General features: G+C 42.5%; 1 protein-coding gene across 1 annotated transcript in view; it reads left to right on the forward strand.

Annotated features, from left to right (window-relative positions):
• The window catches only part of LOC147302878 (protein NLRC3-like), a 238,239-nt gene that overhangs the window by 158,195 nt on the left and 60,108 nt on the right, over nucleotides 1–19,936 (forward strand). The window contains exon 7 of the mRNA XM_086284402.1: nucleotides 19,611–19,787. Coding sequence (XP_086140528.1) covers nucleotides 19,611–19,787 — 177 coding nt within the window. The remainder of the gene's footprint in view (nucleotides 1–19,610; nucleotides 19,788–19,936) is intronic.

Genomic DNA, 19,936 nt, shown 5'->3' on the forward strand with positions numbered 1-19,936 from the left:
ATATGTGAGGGGCAAACTCCTCAAGATGGGTGGTGACCATGGTGGCCATTTAGAAGTCGGCCATCTTGGATACAACTTTTGTTTTTTCAATAGGAAGAGGGCCATGTGACACATCAAACTTATTGGTAATGTCACAAGAAAAACAATGGTGTGCTTGGTTTCAACGTAAACCTCCAGCAGAACCAGGCTCAGGGAGGGGCGGGGCCATCTGCTGACCGGTTGGGGTGAGAGAAGGAAGACAGGATGAAGACATGCTGTGGAAGCGAGACAGAGATTAATAACAGATATGATTCAATGCAGAGAGGTCTGTTAATACATAGTGAGTGAACCAACCAACCACAGCATCTGTGGTGAGAGAGTCATCAAGGAGTTCAGGCACTCCATCAAGCTCACAGTCACAGACTCAGGTGAGATTCTAGAGTTGCAGGGCTTCCTCCAGAGCAGCTGTTAGAAACACAGCTGCATCTTCTTTCTCTCACACACAGAAAAGAGTGAGACAGAGTGAGGCATCAGGGAGTTTAATTACCAGCTTTAAGACAAATGAATGAGAGTGCTGAATGATAGCACTCATGAGTGGTGCAGCATGCTTTAATTACTACCCACTAGTGAATGTGTCAGCAGCTGAAACTGTATTAATGGTGATTTAAAGAAACGAGTCCCAGTGTGTAGACCAGGCGAGCTGCTTCACTTGTAACACACTGGCAGAAACCCCAAGTCAGTTAGGATGACTACCTGAACATTTGAATGTTTCCACTGGTCACTGAGGTGGTACGTTACAGGGATCCAGTCTGTTCATTTACAGGACTCTACTAGAGCTGCTTTGCATGACTCACAGTTGAAATAATGCTTCTTTGTCTGATGCAGGGCCTTGGTTCACCCCATCAGTCGTGCAGGGGGTCGTCTGCTCTGCAAAAGTGCACTTTAATGTAAACTGTGCAGCAGTGCTGCAAACTAATCCAGACGAAATAAAAGCACAATGTCAGGAGCTACTGCAGTTCAGCATCAAACGTAGGCCAAATCAATCATTAATATGATTTTCATGATCATCTTGTTTGTCTTAATGTTCTTATGATTCAAAGAAACATCCAGCAGCTGTGAGATCGGCTGTACTGATTTAAAATGAAGTGTGTACGGCCCCAAAGCCTCTGAATGAGCTGCAGATGTGTTTCAAACTCCTGTAACAAAAGCAAACATGTCTGCATACCGGCTAACTTTGTCCACACACTGTTTCTGCTCTGCAGGTTTCACAGATGAAGATGCAAATAGTGGAGGATACGGGGATGGAGGAGATTGGGTTGGACTTTCATTAATAGTTTGTCTGTTAGTTTGGGCTGTTTGTTGTTCCTGCTGCTTCCGCTGTCGTCATAATTACCTGCAAGGAACTAAAGCCATTATAGCAGCATCCTCCTGAAAACAACATCTGCTCTGCTTTTCCACAAGAATGAAGATGCAGAGGTCTGGCTTTAGGATCTGAGCTCAGATAACATCTGGAGTTTAAAGCATCATTTTAATCTTCTTCTGCACAAAATGGCTCAGTCGAGTGCTGCCAACTCCAAGAGGTTTTCGGAGGATCGGGTGATGGAGATCTATAAAGTAGGAGTAACATTATATAGCTACTATGTCAAAATTCTATAGTATGGTATATGATATGGCACAGCCCTGCTGTAAAGATCAAATGTGTGACAGTGAAAGGTGCTACAAAGAAGTCGGGAGAGAAATGCTGCAGAAAAGTCTCTTTAGCAAACAACGAGCAAACATAAAGCCCGTCCATTTCACATTTAAGGCAGGTAGTATGTTTGTTTTTCTAATGTTGACAAACTGACCCTCCATCCATCCACTTCTGCTGATCCTTTTCAGGGTCGCGGGGGCGCTGGAGCCTAACCCAGCTGTCTTAGAGCGAGACAGACTGAAGACCTGTCCAGTCCGCTGTCCCTACTAAGTGCATGTCCTTGAAACAGTGGAATAAAAACTAAAGCAATGACAAATAATGATCCTCATCATCAACATTACTACCGAAATGTGAACTAGCAAGTACAGCCTGAGCTCATAGAAACAACATCTTTGTAATCTGTAACAGTTTTGGATTTTTGGACATGTTAAACAACTTTTAAAGGGTTTTTCACAAAGATGCTGAACATTAAATGCAGGATGCCACAGACATCCATTTTAGCCAACAATCTGCCATCTTCACCTCCAGTGTTCAAATAAAACGGAGACGTTGTGACATCAGCAGGAGACAGAGATCAGCTAGAGACACGCAGACAGTTTAAGCAGGCTGCTGTTCAAGTGGAGGCTGGTATGAATCCTGCTTCTGTTTATGTTTCCTGTTGAACAAAAACTTGACCAGAAACTGACATACCAACTTTCAGACTAGCAGATCCATCCTCCTTCCCTCCATCCTCTGTGTGTCCTCCTGTCTGACCTGCAGCTGAGAAACAGGTGTGAGGTGTCAGCTGTCAGGTAGGTGATGAGTGAAGAACAGAACAGAATCCATTTCCTCTTCAAACTGCTGTCAGACATGAGCTGTGTTCCAATTCGTCGGCTGCATCCTTCGGAGGACCCGGCCTTTGCGGTCTACGTGGGCCGGGATGGTGGGGACAGAGAGGCTGTAACTACATCTGCTGGTGTCACTGTGACCTCAGAGCAGTTTACATGAAACATGAAACGAATTACAACTTTTGCGATATTGACCAGCTCATGATGCAGAGTGTAGACTGTATCTGTGATAATGAAAATGATTTAAGGACTGGTTTATGACACGTCTATAAAAAATATAAAGTCTGTACAAATGTGAAACTACAAAGTTAAAAGCAGCTGGAACGACAGCTGTTCAAAGCTGAACACTTACATCAGCCAGAAGACAGAGTGAGTCCTCCATCTCTCTGAAGGAGGCCATCGTGGTGAGCACAGATGCAGCAGCAGTGTGGATGTGTCCACTCTCACAGTGTCTCTCTTTCAAGTTTGTCCTCACATTCTCAAAAAAAGAACATGTCTATGCAGATGCCCAGAGCCTAACAACACACCCGCTATAAAAACTTTTGCACCACCAGATTTTCATATACTTACATTTGAAAGTGTTCGTCTCCTGCATTAACTCCCACTTCGATCACTATCATTATCAGAAAAATATCTCCTGTATGGCCCGCAATGAATCCTGGGATATGTTGGGCCACAAAGGACACACCTGACCCATCCTTCAAATTCAGGGAAATGAAGGACGCATTTGGAAGACTTCAAATTTGAACAGCCTTCGTCGCGTCCATGTGATACAATTTCCTACAAATGTGGCATTCGAAGCATCCTCTCCCTGAATTTGGAAACACCCAATGTGATGATAGAGAGCAGGAAGAACCAGTCTCAACAAGAGACACACACACCTGATTTCCTGTAACTGCAGAGGGGAGGAGCCACCCGAGCAGGTGGGAACAGGAAGAGAAACAGCTGAGCCTCCGTCAGAGCAGCAGGAGGACGGTGGAGCTGAGGCAGGGTGAGTGTTAACACCACATTGTTGTAGTTTTGCTGTCAGAGTCTCTGAGTGTGTTTGTTTGTGTGACTGTAGAGAGAAGAAGAGTCACAGTGAGCTCTGTAGCTGTGATTGGCTCAATAATCACCTTCAATGGACTGAACGCAGAGAACGAGCCGAGGAACCTGACAAACCTGTTTGTGTGTGTGTCTGTGTGTGTGTGTGTACCTGTTTAGACATGTTTGTGAGGACAAAGAGTTGGTATGCTACTATGTGGGCTAATAGAGTCCCACAAAATGGCCGTCCTCACGAGTTTGAGGATATTTTTGAGGCTTTTTGGTGTCCTCACTAAAATCTGAAAACAAGTGTCTGTGTGTGTGTCTGTGTGTGTATGTGTCATAAAGAGAGTCGAGTTCACGGTCGCACACTTTCTATCTCAGAGGCTGTATCCCAATTCTTCGGAGCCCCTCTGATGACATGGTCCAAAAAATAAATCAATTGTGGCCACAAAATACTACTTCGTGCGCACGAAATGCTAATTTGTGGGCACGAAACACTTGACCAATAACCGTGATCCTTCCCAGGCCCTTGCAGTTGGTTGACAATAAAATCTATCCCGGCGTCCAGGCCCTGTAAAGCAACTGGGCTCTCAGTATCCTGTTTAAATGTCTCTCCGTAATAATGGTTCCTTGCATTGCAGGCTTTTCAAAATGCATTGTAGCTCATTCCCAGCCTAAAATAAAACTCACTCATACCGTCTCTGTCCACGGTGTATAGGTTTAGCCTACTCTCATGCTTGTGTCTCTACGCAGCTGTCCAGGAATTGTATCAATATGATATGTGCACGTTATCTATTTTGTTGCCACAAATGAGTAATTCATTGCCACGTTATACCCATTTCATGCCCACAAATTAGCATTTCATGCGCACGTTATACCTATTTCGTGCCCTCGAAAATAGTATTTCGAGGGCACGAAATAGTATTTTGTGGCCACAATTTATTTATTTTTGGGCCATGTCATCAGAGGGGCACCGTACAATTCAGGTTCTGCAGCCTCAACGATCCTCAAGGGCCACGTACTCAAGGACCGCTAAGGCCGGAAGTACGAGGCTTGTGAAATGGGCGGTCTAGCCTCCGTCGCGCTGCCCCGGTTGCCTAGCAACCATGATACTAACAGCTGGAAACGTTTCACACAGCTTTGTTTGACAGAAATGAAGGAGAACATATTTTAGACATCTTTGTGAAGGACGCATTTCGAGCAGCCTTTGAATTGGGAAAGCCTTCGGTGCGCCACTATGACGTAATCGGCCTTAAAATGCAGCCTTTAAGGCTACAGACCCTGAATTGGGATACAGCCTTTATGAAAGTGCGACGTTTGAGCCACTTCCTGTTCTCAGTGCCGGCGTCCTGATCACCGAGGTTTCTGTTGCTCTGATATCTAATATTGATTATATCGGTAAACAGGCTGTAGGCAGAAACATCAGGTCTGATCTGAAAATCCCTTCAAAAACAAACTTTAAGAGTTTTATGTCCGTGTGAGGCCGCACGCTGATTGGATAACCACCTGTCAGTCTCAGGGTATTAGCCAATGAGCGCGCAGATTCACAGTAAGATCTTATCACGTCATTCTTTTAAACTAAAACATCGACAGTAAAACTGTAACGTGTCCTGTGATCTATAAACACTCTGTGATGAATAATCTGAAGTCATTTTGAGCCTGACAGTAGTTTCCTGTCACAGAGCAGAAGCTGCAGGCAGTTTTTGGCACCTTTATATTTAATTTATTCCAAAATAAATCAATAAAGGTAGAAAAGAACTCTCAGTGACATTAAAAATCTATTTTTAAAGACAGATGTGACCAAGTGCAACAAATATAAGATGAGATGTTTACAGATATTTGAAGTATTGATCATATGTAGAACACAGAGCAGGTCCAATAACAGAGTTCCTTCATCCACCTGATCATGTACTTATTAAATAATGTGATGGTTTTGGTGTTTTTTAAAGACTTTGAGCCTCTAAAATAACTGGTTTGGACTTTAGGGCCAAAGCTCCAACATTAGAAAGCCGTCAGTGTGATGCTTCCAGTACAACAGCACCTCTGAGTGTGTGTGTTTACCTCTCAGACTAACTCCACCCTGACATCAAGAAGATGGAGGAAGAGGACGGAGCAGCATCTGCAGCATCCAGCTGTGTGTCTGTGAGGAGTGACGGAGTTACACAAACACCTCCACCTTACAGTCATGGACCTGCAGCAACAATGTAAGAACACTACTAACTTTATTAGTCATTTCAACATAACCATGACAGAATCATTGATCTGTGATTGGTTCAAACTGTTTGATCTGAGTTTGATTTTTATTGACTTGTTTTCTTGCTAAGATCTGAACTCTGTAAGTTTAAGTGAAGTCAGTGCAGCAGAATCAGAGAGAAGAGCTGAGAACAAACTGAGTTCATTCAGAGACAGAAAAAACTGGCTGATGATTGGCTGACCTGTCAGCGTTATGAGGCAGACACAATATCACAGAGGGATCAGCTGATCATATGGCTGTCAGAGAGAACTGATCAGTTATTGATGTTTGTGTTTGCAGAGGTCAGAGGTCACAGTCTCCAGTATCCAGCTGTGTGTCTGTGAGGAGTGACTGGTCCAGAGAAATACTTCCTCCACACTTCAGTGATGAACCTGCAGCAACAATGTTCTTCAATCATGGAGCTCAGCTGACCATGTAAGAGAGCTGCTGACTCAGAGTTCAAAGGTTGTTTCTATAAATGTTCTGCCAGTGACATCATAACTTAACCTAACACTGGTCTGTGTATGAAGTATCATTTAGTGGCAGTTGTTAAAGTTGTATAATGATGATGCTAGTTTGGGGTGTATTTTCCTGCTGATGCAAATGCATCTACTTTGCCCTTTGTCTGGTGCTTTGGACAAAGACGTCCAATGAAACTCAGAACAACACAGTTTGCACCACCAGCAGGCAGAGGAAGTGGCTGACATCCAGAAATCCTACCAGTGGCTGAACAAAGCTGGACTGAAAGACAGCACAGAGGCACTAATCATGGCAGCACAGGAACAAGCTCCGAGCACAAGACCCATAGAGCCCGGGGTCTACATGGCTCTTTTTGGGGGGGTTGTGTTGTATTAATAGTGACTTTGTTTCTTTGGACCAAAATCTTTTGTTTTTCAGTTCAGTTGCAACATTGACTAACACTAATGCAGGGGTCGGCAACCTGCGGCTCTTTAGTCCTTACAGTGCGGCTCCTCGTGGTTTGGGAAAATAAATTAGAAGTATTTAGCTGAAGTGTATTTTATTTATGTTCTTTTTTTAACTTCTAGTTCTAAATTGGAAGATTTTTGTGATATTGAAATATAAAAATAAAATTATATTTTTTTATTTTTTCATCGCTCAAATAAGCGTCACACTCGTGGAAGCCGGTGTACCCGCCGAAACGCCGTGCATTTATCGAGACTTTCAGCCCCAGGAAGGCCAATTATGGATCTTCGGATCCACATTATGTCAGCAGCTGTTCTCCACCGTGAACTATGTTAAAAACAAACACCGCTCACGCCTCACAGACGACAGCTTACAGTCCTGTAAAGATGAAAGTGACTTCGTACAGCCCCGACCTGCAGACGCTGTGCGCAGAGGTTCAGGAGCAGAAGTCCCGTTGTAAACATATCACGGCAGACCCGACGATGTTTGCATGAACACGCTTTTCAGCTTCTCTTTATTGACCACTTTTCACACGGTTGCTGTACGCACACAGCCAGCTGTAGCTTTGCAGCTCACAGCCCGATACACACCAACACAACAGCACAGACGTTAAGGCGGTGTGTCAGGTGTGTCCGGCTCCCCTGCAGCGGCGCTGCAGACCACGCCCCGCCACACACATTAACCAGGTAAAATACATATTTAGGCAGAATTTTGCAAATATCTATTTTTCATCTTTCAGCAGCATAGAGCTTTTTTTCCAATTATTTTTTAAAAGTCAGGTCAAGGCTCCAAAAGCCCAAAGGAGATATAAGGGTGGCGGCTCACAGCAGCTTTTGTTTGCTACATCATTTTAGTTCAGCTGGGTGTCTTTCCTTTGGTTATATTTCTTTAAGAGTTCAAATGTGTTCATTACATAAATAACATGTAATTTTCTCTGTAGCACTCCATGGATTTCATAAGCAACACACCTTAGTTGTTCACACAAAGCATAAAGGTAAAAAACAGTATATACAGTGTTATCTTCATTCTAGACGTCAAAAAGTATTTGTGGCTCCCAGTGTTTTCTTTTGTGTGGAAACTGGCTCCAAATGGCTCTTTGGGTCCTGAAGGTTGCTGACCCCTGACCTAATGGTATATTTTTTTTAGCTGGATCGTTCTATAAAAACATGAATCAAATCTGAGAAAAGTTTCCACCTGACCTGTTGAATGTTATTGAAGCCAGAAGTTTGCCTTCATACTGTGTTTCTTGCATGCCTTTTGTGGTGTACTAATTGATGTGAAATGAATGCAATGTGGTTGTGTTTGCAGAGGTCAGAGGTCACAGTCTCCAGCATCCAGCTGTGTGTCTGTGAGGAGTGACTGGTCCAAAGGAATAGATCCTCCAGAGTTCAGTCATGAACCTGCAGCAACAATGTTCTTCAATCATGGAGCTCAGCTGACCATGTAAGAGAGCTGCTGACTCAGAGTTCAAAGGTTGTTTCTATAAATGTTCTGCCAGTGACATCATAAATGATTCCTAATGGTGGTCCGGGTACGATAATGCTAGTATCAATCATAGTAGTAATGCAATCCAAGGTAATGATTTCTGCTCTGTTGCTGTGAACGTCTCTGCAGCCGTCTGTACTCTAATCTGAGACAACTATTACTGACAGAAACCATCACATCATCCAGTTTGTGTGTTTGCAGCTGCTTAAAAGATTTTAAACAGAGATTAATCAGTAATTCATGTGATGTGTTTGTGTTTGCAGAGGTCAGAGGTCACAGTCTCCAGCATCCAGCTGTGTGTCTGTGAGGAGTGACTGGTCCAAAGGAATAGATCCTCCAGAGTTCAGTCATGAACCTGCAGCAACAATGTTCTTCAATCATGGAGCTCAGCTGACCATGTAAGAGAGCTGCTGACTCATTTACGGGTGTTTGAAATTCTGTGACCACTTTGTAATTTTAGTTTATATTTTTAAAGTGTTTTTATTTGTAGTTGCCTGTATTTTTATTACACTGTGTGTAACGTGGTGGTTTGTGCTGTTTGGGATTGTTTTGGTGTATTTGTGTCAGAACATCAGATAAATGATTTCATCACATTTTAAAAGAAAGTATCAGGATAATAATCTGAACTGAGTCATCAGAAATAGAAAGATGGTCTCAACAGGCCACTGAGCTGATCTCCAAAGAAATGCAGAAGATTGAAGAGTCCGAGGCTGTTTATTTGTCACAGGCATCGTCATACACGTACAACACAGTGAAATGTGCTGAGCTGCTCCTGTGACTGGACAAAACATTAGAAACAATCATTAAATGAAATAATGAAACATTGTGCAGATGTAATGTTAAAGTGCTTTGTGCCACATTAGCACAGCATGTACTGACAGAGCAGTGCAAGCAGAACAAAGCAAATGAGCAAAGTGATGTAAACAGAGTAACTGAACAGAGTGAGCAGAGTAATATCAGCAGTAATGAAGCAGCAGGATCAGTGTAGCAGCGTGTGACGTCATAATGAATCAGGTATGATCTGAAACATGACAGTGAGACAAGAACATGATGTAAGGTCCTGTTTAAACCCTGATGGTGATGCTATGAGGGGAGCATGTTCTGATTTAGGACTTGGATGGTCTGAGGATAGAAGCTCCTCTCTGTTTGTGTCCTGATGGTGCAGAAGCTTCTGCCTGATTGTAGAAGGAGCTGAAGCCAGCATCATCCCAGAGGTGAAGCTCCTCTGTGTGCAGACCTGAGGTCAGATTCCTCCAGGCTGATGTTCAGGATCTACAGAAACGTGTGGTTGTAGTTATTGCTGCACTGTGTGCTGACAGCAGATACTCAGAACAAAGCGCTGCACACGTGTTCTTTACAAACATCTGTACATATCAAATATGGATCATGGCAGTGAATGAACACGTTTCTGTCATTTGTTTCATTGGCTTCTTTTTTCTGCCTGTGTTCATGTGATTAATGTCTAACACATAAACAGGTTTGTAATCAAACATCACATCATCAGGGAGGCATCATGAAACAAAGTTACTGCTGGAGGCTGAACTCAATTTGGTGGCAATGTTCAAAAATATCACTCAGATCATTTCAAAGCTTTTAGTTCTTCTTCTTCACTTCTGTAAAATAATAGAAAGGAAATCAGAACCCAGAAGTTCACTTCCTGATGACTGAACTCTTTCAAAATAAAGCTGAAAGCTCTGAATGTGACACCGCTGCTCCACCACAGATTTTAGAGGAGGTCAAAGGTCAGTTGAAAGTGATGGATCCCAAACTTCCAGTACATCCAGTGAAGGACATAATCAGCTCTGTGATGAAGGCTTTTACTGTGGAGTTTGTAGGCTGATCACTCTGTGTTTAATAAGACAGGCAGGAACAGCAAAGGAAACTTGGATTCTGAACTCAAACACAAGTTTCTCCACTTTGACTTTTCTCTGTGACCATCAGAGCTTCTGCACAGTGTCATCAAATCTGGATGTTTGTCACTGACAGTCAATGATTTTAGTGATAAAGAAATGTGTTCACAGAGGGAGGAAGAGGAAGAGGAGTGGTGTCTGTGAGGAGGAGCAGCTGTCCTGCTGTGCTTTGTGTCAGGACGTCCTGAAGGATCCAGTCTCTACCAGCTGTGGACACTGGTTCTGCAGACAGTGCATCTCCTCATACTGGGACCAGTCTGCTTCATCAGGAGACTGGTCCTGTCCCCAGTGTGGAGAAAGATCCAGAAGCAGAGCTGGACTGCAGACAGCCAGTCAGAGCAGCTGTGTACAAAGTAAGACTGAACATCTGTCTGCTGATGGACTCATTTCTGAAAACTGGACTTCTTGTTGTTGTTCAGACATTGAAGAGTTTTCTTTCTGTTTTTCTTTCTTTCAGCAGATGTTGGTCTGCAGGAGGTTTTAGATGAACATAAGATCAGTCTGAGGAGGAGATGTGAACGTGTGACTGAAGGAAGTGATGAAACAGGAAGTAGAACCCTCCTCAACAGGATCTACACTGAGCTCTACATCACAGAGGGACAGAGTGAAGAGGTTCATAGCCAACATGAGGTGAGGCAGCTGGAGACAGCTTCCAAGATGGACGCCCTCCATGACACTCCAATCAGGTGCCAGGACATCTTTAAAGCCTTACCTGACCAACAGAGACCCATCAGAGTGGTTCTGACCAACGGCGTGGCTGGTGTTGGAAAAACCTTCTCAGTGCAGAAGTTCACTCTGGACTGGGCAGAGGGCTTGGAGAACCAACATGTCAGTGTGGTGGTTCTGCTTTCATTCAGGGAGCTGAACCTGATCAGAGAGGAGCAGTACAGTCTTCTGGAGCTGCTCCATGTTTTCCATCCAACACTACAGAAGGTCACAGCAGAGAAGCTGGCTGTCTCTCAGCTTTTGTTCATCTTTGACGGCCTGGATGAAAGCAGACTTTCATTGGATTTCACCAACAGGAAGCTGCTGTCTGATGTCACACAGAAGTCATCAGTCAGCCAGCTGCTGACAAACCTCATCCAGGGGAATCTGCTTCCCTCGGCTCTCGTCTGGATAACTTCCCGACCTGCAGCGGCCAATCAGATCCCTCCTACATGTGTTGACAGGCTAACAGAAGTACGAGGCTTCACTGACGCCCAGAAGGAGGAGTACTTCAGGAGGAGATTCAGTGATGAAGAGCTGTCCAGCAGAATCATCTCCCACATGAAGACATCCAGGAGCCTCCACATCATGTGTAGAATCCCAGTCTTCTGCTGGATCACTGCTACAGTTCTGGAGCACATGTTGACTACAGAGCAGAGAGGAGAGCTGCCCAAGACCCTGACTGACATGTACTCACACTTCCTGCTGGTTCAGACAAAGAGGAAGAAGAACAAGTACCACGAGGGACATGAGACGAGTCCACAGGAGCTGACGGAGGCTGACAGGGAAGTTCTTCTGAAGCTGGGGAGGCTGGCGTTTGAACATCTGGAGAAAGGAAACATCATGTTCTACCAAGAAGACCTGGAGCAGTGTGGTCTGGATGTGACAGAGGCCTCGGTGTACTCAGGAGTTTGTACAGAGATCTTCAAAAGAGAGTGTGTGATCTTCCAGAAACCAGTCTACTGCTTTGTTCATCTGAGCATCCAGGAGTTTCTGGCTGCAGTCTACATGTTCCACTGTTTCACCAACAGGAAGACAGAGGTGCTGAAGGACTTCCTGGGAATAAAATACAACGAGTCATCTCTGGATGACTTCCTTAAACGAGCCATGGAGAAATCCCTCCAGAGTAAAAATGGCCACCTGGACCTGTTTGTCCGCTTCCTTCATGGCCTCTGTCTGGAGTCCAACCAGAGACTCTTAGGAGGTCTGCTGGGTCAGACAGAGAACAGTCCAGAAACCATCCAGAGAGTCATCAAGAATCTAAAAAAAAGGAAGACAAAATCCTCTCCTGACAGAAGCATCAACATCTTCCACTGTCTGATGGAGATGAACGACATCTTATTATCTCAGGAGATCCAAGAGTTCCTGAAGTCAGAGAACAAATCAAAGAAACTCTCTGAGATCCACTGCTCAGCTCTGGCCTTCATGCTGCAGATGTCAGAGGAGGTTCTGGATGAGTTGGACCTGAAGGAGTACAAAACATCAGAGGACGGACGACTGAGACTGATTGCAGCTGTGAGGAACTGCAGAAAGGCTCGGTGAGTCCAGATGTGATCATTAATATTATCAGTTGGTGATAGTTTAGTTACTCAGTCATAAACTGCAATCATTTCTTATTTGAGGTCACAGTAGGGCTGCCACAAACAATTATTTTTGTGATTATTTGACTAATCAGATCAAAAATAAAACATACAGCTTATTGCACCAGCATGCATCTGCTGTTATATAACTATCATTAGCTTACAGCTTAGAGTTTTTAAGGTATGTGCTAACTAAAAATAAAGACCAGATGATAGTTTATTAAACTTTTAATGAAATTTGCAGATTGTAGCAACAAACAGAAAGGCCCCCAAAATGTGTGCCGAGTTCTTCAGTGTGATTTCTCCACGATGAAAGCACACTGTGCTCCACATAGTTATGAAGATCTTGATTAACCACATTAGCTTCACATTAGTAACTTTGTCCTCGACAGCTCGGCCATCTTCAGAACCTGCCCAGGAATTGAACTGCACATGTGCACTGGCTCCAGACGTGGGGTTGTCCTGCATAGTCAGTGGTGTCAGTAGATCATTAAGTAAAATAATATGTAACTAGATTCCTTTGAAAGAGCAACCATGGACGACAAAGCTGGGCGGAGTCTGCTCTAAGACACCAAATGAGCAAATGTTTGCTGACCTGTATCAGTGATCACCTTTTTGTTGGCCTGGTCCCCCAGTCCTCCCACTCCCCCTGGTCCTCGGTGGATGCTGTCACTTCCTCTGACACTGGCTCACCATTTATGTTGTGTCAAAAATCAAACGTGAAGATCTAATTTACTCTAAACTCTCTGACTGTTACTAATATAGTCATAAAATATGCAACAACCACTGGAGATGGAGATGAAGCTTCAACTTGCAGAAAATAGTTTATTAAAATCAGTTTGAATAAACCCAAGGCTCAGAGCAAAAGAGACAAAAGCGCCCCCAAGTGGTCAGACTGCAGTAATACTTTCACAGTGTGCAGTGATGCACAGGTCGAGTGGTTTTACACTGAAATTCTCAACAACAGGAAACTATAAGAATTTGTTACTCTAATAATAAACATAGAAGAAGAAAAACATTTTTCATTTAGAGTTGATGAATATAAATGAATTTGAACTTTACAAACCAATCAAAGACAAACTGATCCATGTGAGTTTATAACAATATTCAAAGGCTGCTGCTGGACACAGACAGGTAACATCATTTTGACTTGCTGTCACCTGGATCTGGAGTCATAAACACTGAAGCGCTGAACATTAATACAAGTCTGTTTCTGCCAACTAGTGATAAACCTGCAGACTAATGGCTCAGAAAGCTAAAACGAGCCAATCATTTCTGTGTTTAGTTCCCCTGAAATCAGATGTGATATCAGCAGCTCTGAGTTCATTCATCATTATTGTCCAGTGATGAGATTTCTGCTCCGTTTGGTGACAGTCAGCAGATTTTTCCTGAGTGTGGACGTGAACAGTCGTACCTGACAGCAGCAGGTAGCAAACAGAGATCGTCTTTCCAGCTGGAACTCTTCACTGAGCTGAGCTCATTCAAAATGTTCTGGATTCAAGACAGGAAACAGTCCACATGTGTGTCTTCACTCTGACTCTGGATCAGATCTCAGTGACAGACTGTGGACGTTATGGAAGCCTAAATGTGACACCATCTTCCTCCTTCATCTGCAGATTAAAGCCAAACAAAGATTCTCATTAAAAGTCTGCAGGTCTGAGAGAGACTCAATCGTTGTGTCATGTCAAACACAGTAAGAGGAGCTGAAGCACAGATGTGAAGAGCAGATGTTCATCAGATTATGACCTCACTCTGTTTTGTCTTCATATACATTCAGTCTGTGTTTATAATGCAGACTTTCTGCTTTTATAATAACACATTTTGTATTTTCTATGATCACAGACTGGCTGACTGTGGACTCTCAGGGACTCATTGTGAAGTTGTGGCCTCGGCTCTGAAGTCCATCCCCTCCCATCTGACAGAACTGGACATGAGTAAGAACAAGCTGCAGGATTCAGCAGTGAAGCTTCTGTGTGCTGGACTGGAGAGTCCAAACTGTCGACTGGAGACTCTGAGGTGAGTTCACTGACTGCAGCTGTTGTTGTTTTTCTATATTTCAGATCTTTGATATTTGAAACGTTCTTTAGTTCCTAAATGTTCAGGATGTGTCTGAAGAGAAATGTGTCTTTGAGTGCTTTCAGAAATGTTGTGTCTTTCCAAACGACTGAACAACAGTTTTTCCTCTTGGCTCCAAATAGAAGTGACAGACTTGAGCAGGGTTCATTTAAAGGCTGACAGAAGTGGAGTGGTGACGGGGAGATGTTTGACAGGACAGCTTTTCAGCCTCCACAGGTTCATGTTGTGCTCCATCAGTCAGTGAAGATGAAGTCAGTACTGGTGAGGCTGTAGAGTGTGTGAGGGATGTGAATGAGGCTGTTGGAGATCTGATGATAGCAGATAAAAACAGGCTGCAGAGACTTTGAGCTTGTGTGGAAACAGACAGAGAAAAGAAAGACATGAATGTCAAAGCTAATAAAGGTGAAGTTAGGAGCTGTGACGATGTTCATGTATCAGAAGCTGATCGGGCTGCTACAGAGACGACCCACACAGCTGCTGTGGTGAGGTTTGTGTTAAAGCAGAGGAACACAGGCCCAAACATGACAGCAAAGCAGGTTTCAGGCTCTGTGAGAGGATTTCAAACAGAAGCTGGAGAAGAGAAAGGACTACAGAAAGAAGGCAGCTGAGACCAGTCCAAGTGTTTCCATGGAGCCCAGTCTAACATTCATTTATACACTAACGTACAGAAGTGAACGGGAAAATGAATCCATAGTTTCAAATGTAGAAATAGTTCTCAGTTCATTTACAGAGTTTAATACAGTTCATGAGGAAATGTTCAAAACAGCAGCTGAGAAGAAATCTGCTTCACAAAGTTGGATCCAATTCCAATAGTTTGTGATGCACTTTAACGCAGCGTGAGCAGTTCACTGCCTAACCCCACAGAGACTGTCAGTCTGGACTTTTCTTTATTGCTATTGGCTGTCAGTGAGATTTCAGAGCAATCAGAGACTGTGGGTCTGTGTATGAAGTAGAGATGGACCGATCCGATATTACATATCGGTATCGGTCCGATACTGACCTAAATTACTGGATCGGATATCGGAGAAAAATAAAAAATGTAATCCGATCCATTAAATATCACGAAAGCACCTCACAAAACTTGCAACACGCCGTAACTCACCTCAGAACGTATGCATCACGTGATAGAGCAGCTGTGGCATGCAGGACCTGTCGGTGGTCTGGATAGCATGTGGAGCTTCGCTAGCAACCCGGCATTTCATCTCCGACAAAGTTATCCCGAGAGAAGTAAAGCAAGTGTGTAAGTCCATCTCTGAATGTTTGTAAAGCATTCCCACGTTAAGCTTAACAAGCGACTGCCTCTCGCTCTCCGGCTGCTACTTCAATCGTGAAACTGCTTAAATCAGCTGATCGGCTTTTCTGTCGCGAGTCTGTCTCTCGTTTGTTTTTGGTCCACTTTGCACCAGAAAGAGGAAACCAGCGGCTGAACAACAGCAGCACGTTTAAGCTTGATAAGCTGTTGTTAGAATGTATTTAATATTACTTTCTACTCCAGGATCTTTTTCTACGTAGCTGACGGCTGGTAACTGTGCAGGGGCGGATCTAGCAAAGTTTAGCCAGGGGGGCCGATAGGGCATTAACAGGGAAAAGGGGGCACAAAGACATACTTTTCTTTCTTATTCTCATTTAAAATGTCTAGCTTTTAATAAATAATTATCTGACACCCAAAGTTTTAATTTGATGTAAAATGAATAGAAGTCAATTACTGTACATAGTGACTATTAAGTCTAATATATATACCCTAGTAAGCTATAGTACTTTTTACTTTGGGAAGGTACCATCTGTGCAGTCTGCAATTTTGTTGAAGAAAGATGTTGAATCTATTTAATATTTCTTGAAAAATAATTGATTTCTGTGCATTTTTTTTTTCACACTGCATCAAATTAAGGTTGATTACGTTGATTAAGCATCATGAGGTGGCGCGTGAGGGGTGGTTCCCTATTTTTTATTTATTTAATTTTGTTGTTGCTGGGAGTTGGAACCCTATTAGTTAGGTTGCTTAATATTTACGCTAAGTACTCTTTAAAATACCAGAATAGGGAGGATGGTGTAGGTCTAAGTTTATTAGATTGATCAGTATTGCTGAACTATGAAATATTTTTTTTGTATACAGGTATAACAGAATAGCTTTAGTGTAGTTGTTGTTTTAAACTTGAGTATGAACTTATACAAAATGCAGCAAGATATTTAAAAAACAGTTTTGTTGATTAAAAAACACTATATCGGATTCATATCGGTATCGGCAGATATCCAAATTTATGATATCGGTATCGGACATAAAAAAGTGGTATCGTGCCATCTCTAGTATGAAGTATAATTCATGTGCAGTTGTTGAAGTTGTAGAATGAGAAATGGCAGTTTGGGGTATTTCCTGCTTTCATTGTCCTGCTTGTGCTGATGAAAATGTTTATTGACGTGTGAATTCATTCTTCAACGCTCGATTCTGCCTGAACAACGAGAAACTTTGCTTATTTTTGTGTAACACAATTCAAAGTAGGGCTGGGTATCGTCACTGATTTCTAGAATTGATTCGATTCAATTCGATTGGAATGTGGGAAATGTTGCCTCAGACAGTCAGAAATATTATAATTCAGATCAGTATATTTACATATTTTTGTATCTATAAAAGGGAAGCTGGCACTTTCGCGACTTTATCAAAGGTGTGAGCATCACAGCAGAGGCCTTTGTGTCAAAGTAGCTGAAGATAAAACACAGAAAAACATGAAGCTGATTTTCCTGGGATTTTATAAAAATATTCTGCAGTAGATCAAAAACACATAAACATTACCTGATGCTGCTGAAGTGAAGCAGAGCAAAGTTACACCGTTTTTATTACAAACACAGCGTTTTGCAGTTTTGCATAATTTTAAAAAGTTTAAATTTGTTCAGTATTGAACGGCAGAAATTAGGTTTTCTTTTCGAAAGTAAGTAAAAGGAAAAAAAACAGCGGCCGACAGCGCTGTAAACAACGGTAGACTTGTGCGTAACAAGCAAGTGTAACGCGGTTAAGGGACCAGGGCGCCTGACTGCAGCCTCATAGACAATGAGCAATCAGAATAAGATTCGACTATGGAGCCTGAGGGTGTGAATAAAACACAGGAAACAAAAGTAGAGCTCAAATATATATATATTATGTTTGTTATGAGAAGTGTATAGACGGATGTACAAAAGAAATAAAAACATATGCATATATATCACAAACAAAAATAATGTTGATAATACAAAACAGCTTATTAGGTTCCAAAAGGAGGTGGGATGAGGTGTAGTCCAGTATGTGATTTAGTTTAGTTCCATGGACCTGTGATAGGTCATGTGTCAACAATTTGTGATTCAGTCCATAGGTTCACAATTCCTACCGCAACGTAGCGGTGGTCGGGTGGCTCGCCATCTCGCGCTGATCAGGGCAGATCGCGGGAGAACAAAAAAAAAACCTGACCTAAACAAGGTCAAAAAACAGAAATTATCATTCACAGAAGAAAATGAAACAGCATTCTACTGCTGTGACAAAATAAATACATAAATAACAAAGTCAAGTAATCAATGCCACGTTTCATACAACAATCAATAAACCATCATCTCTTATAATGAATGTCATTCTAAATACTATTATAGAAAGACATTCTCATGGGTCCCATCAAAGTATATCAGCGTTAAAGCTAATAAATATTATCCAAAGTTAATCAAATATATTTACAAAACTCATTTAATCACAGGTGTTGCGCAACAGATTCAATAATGTAAATGGAATTTAACTCAATGCAAAATCTCATAGGCCGTTTCGGCATTTCATCAGAAAAGTAACAAAAAACATCCAAAACGGACAAAACTACAAAAATCAAATCACTCATTCAACTCTAGATACGTTAAATCAACATTCGGCCATAATGGAATAAACAAAAACAACAATATTCAATAGATGACACTAGTAATTGCACTTACTGTCGCTAGCCTAGCATTAGCTTACCGGCATTGTAGGATGTGCGATCGCGGCTCCGCATGTACATTAATTGTGACAAAACAAACAAATAACTCACCGTTGAGTCGAGTGTGAGGTAGTGTAAAGATGAATGAATCGGCCGGGTTATTGCACGCTGTCAACTGGCCTGTAGTGCAAAATTTGTCGTGATCTGACAAGTACACCAACCACAGGGACAACAGCAGCCAGAGGAGCAGGGACATGCAGCTGATTGACCCGGAACTTATACAGGATTCATTCCCGCCACAATAAAGGGACTGGCGGAAGTGGGGTCAGAAGTTACCGTGGTTACACAAGCGAATAATGCAGAAAACAGATTTTTAGACGGGAAACTGTTTTTGAAGTACAGAGAGAGAGAGAGAGAGAGAGAGAGAGAGCTGTGCATGAAGTGTGATTTTATCCTGGTGGAAGCAAAACAGCAAAAGTCAGAGTGAGTTCATGACGATGTTTATGTGAAGCGTAGTTTGGATCTTCTTTTGCTGCTGGTTCAGTCAATATTGTTTGGAGAGAGATAAAACTAACAGCTTTAGAATCAGTGTAAAAAGGACGTAATAGAATAGAATAGAATAGCCTTTATTGTCATTGTACAGAGTACAACGAAATTGGAGTGCCACTCCCTTGGTGCAAGATTAAAAAATAAATATAAATGAGGAGGAGCAGAAACATGAATGATGACAGTAGATGTTTGTGTGAAAGTGCTGGAAGCAAATGAGTGTGTGATGTTCTTTCAGTGTTGCACTTTGTAGACGCTCCCTGAGCACTGGTCTCACAGCCAGCTGCACATAGAGACCAGTGTTGTTAGTCCAGGTCAGAAGATGACTTGTTGGAATGAAAATGAGCTTGTAGTTTGTCTGCTTTAATAATGTGACTGGAAAAAGGTGTTGGACTTCAAATATGTCCATTTCTGTCACACTTCACCTTTAAAAGTGAAGCCATGTGGTTCCTGGAAGGAAAAACACGACTTTTTCAAGTCTTTGTCCTGTTTTTATGAGAAATGTACGACTTTAATGTGAAACATTCAGAGTTTTTTCTCTTGTTGTGTTTGTTTGAAGCTGCTTCCTGTTGGCTTCAGCTGTTTGGAGTTTCCATTTTCTAAACTTCTACATTCTGAACCTTCTTCAGCTCTGAACAGATGATGAAACACTGAATGATTTCAAGCACTTTGTCTAATAAACTTACATCTTTCATTCTTTATACAGATTGAGGGACTGTGGTTTGTCAGAGATCAGCTGTGATTATCTGGCAGCAGCACTGAAGTCCAACCCCTCCCATCTGAGACAGCTGGACCTGAGCTACAACAACAACCTGCAGGATCCAGGAGTGAAGCATCTGTGTGGTTTCCTGGAGAGTCCAGGATGTAAACTTGAAACTCTGAGGTCAGTCAGCATGTTTTAGTTGTGCTGAGATGAATATGATGTGAAAGTTGTTCTGACACTAAACTGCAGACATCAGGCTGATATTATACTGATCCACACTGAGGATCTTCATGGTAAAGTCTGTTTTCTTCTTCTCTGGTTTAGTCCAT

The sequence above is a fragment of the Aulonocara sp. 'chitande type north' Nkhata Bay genome, linkage group LG23 (assembly GCF_057382095.1).
Source record: "Aulonocara sp. 'chitande type north' Nkhata Bay isolate Kocher_YH1m ecotype deep benthic linkage group LG23, A_spYH_male_GT1.1, whole genome shotgun sequence".
NCBI lineage: Eukaryota > Metazoa > Chordata > Actinopteri > Cichliformes > Cichlidae > Aulonocara > Aulonocara sp. 'chitande type north' Nkhata Bay.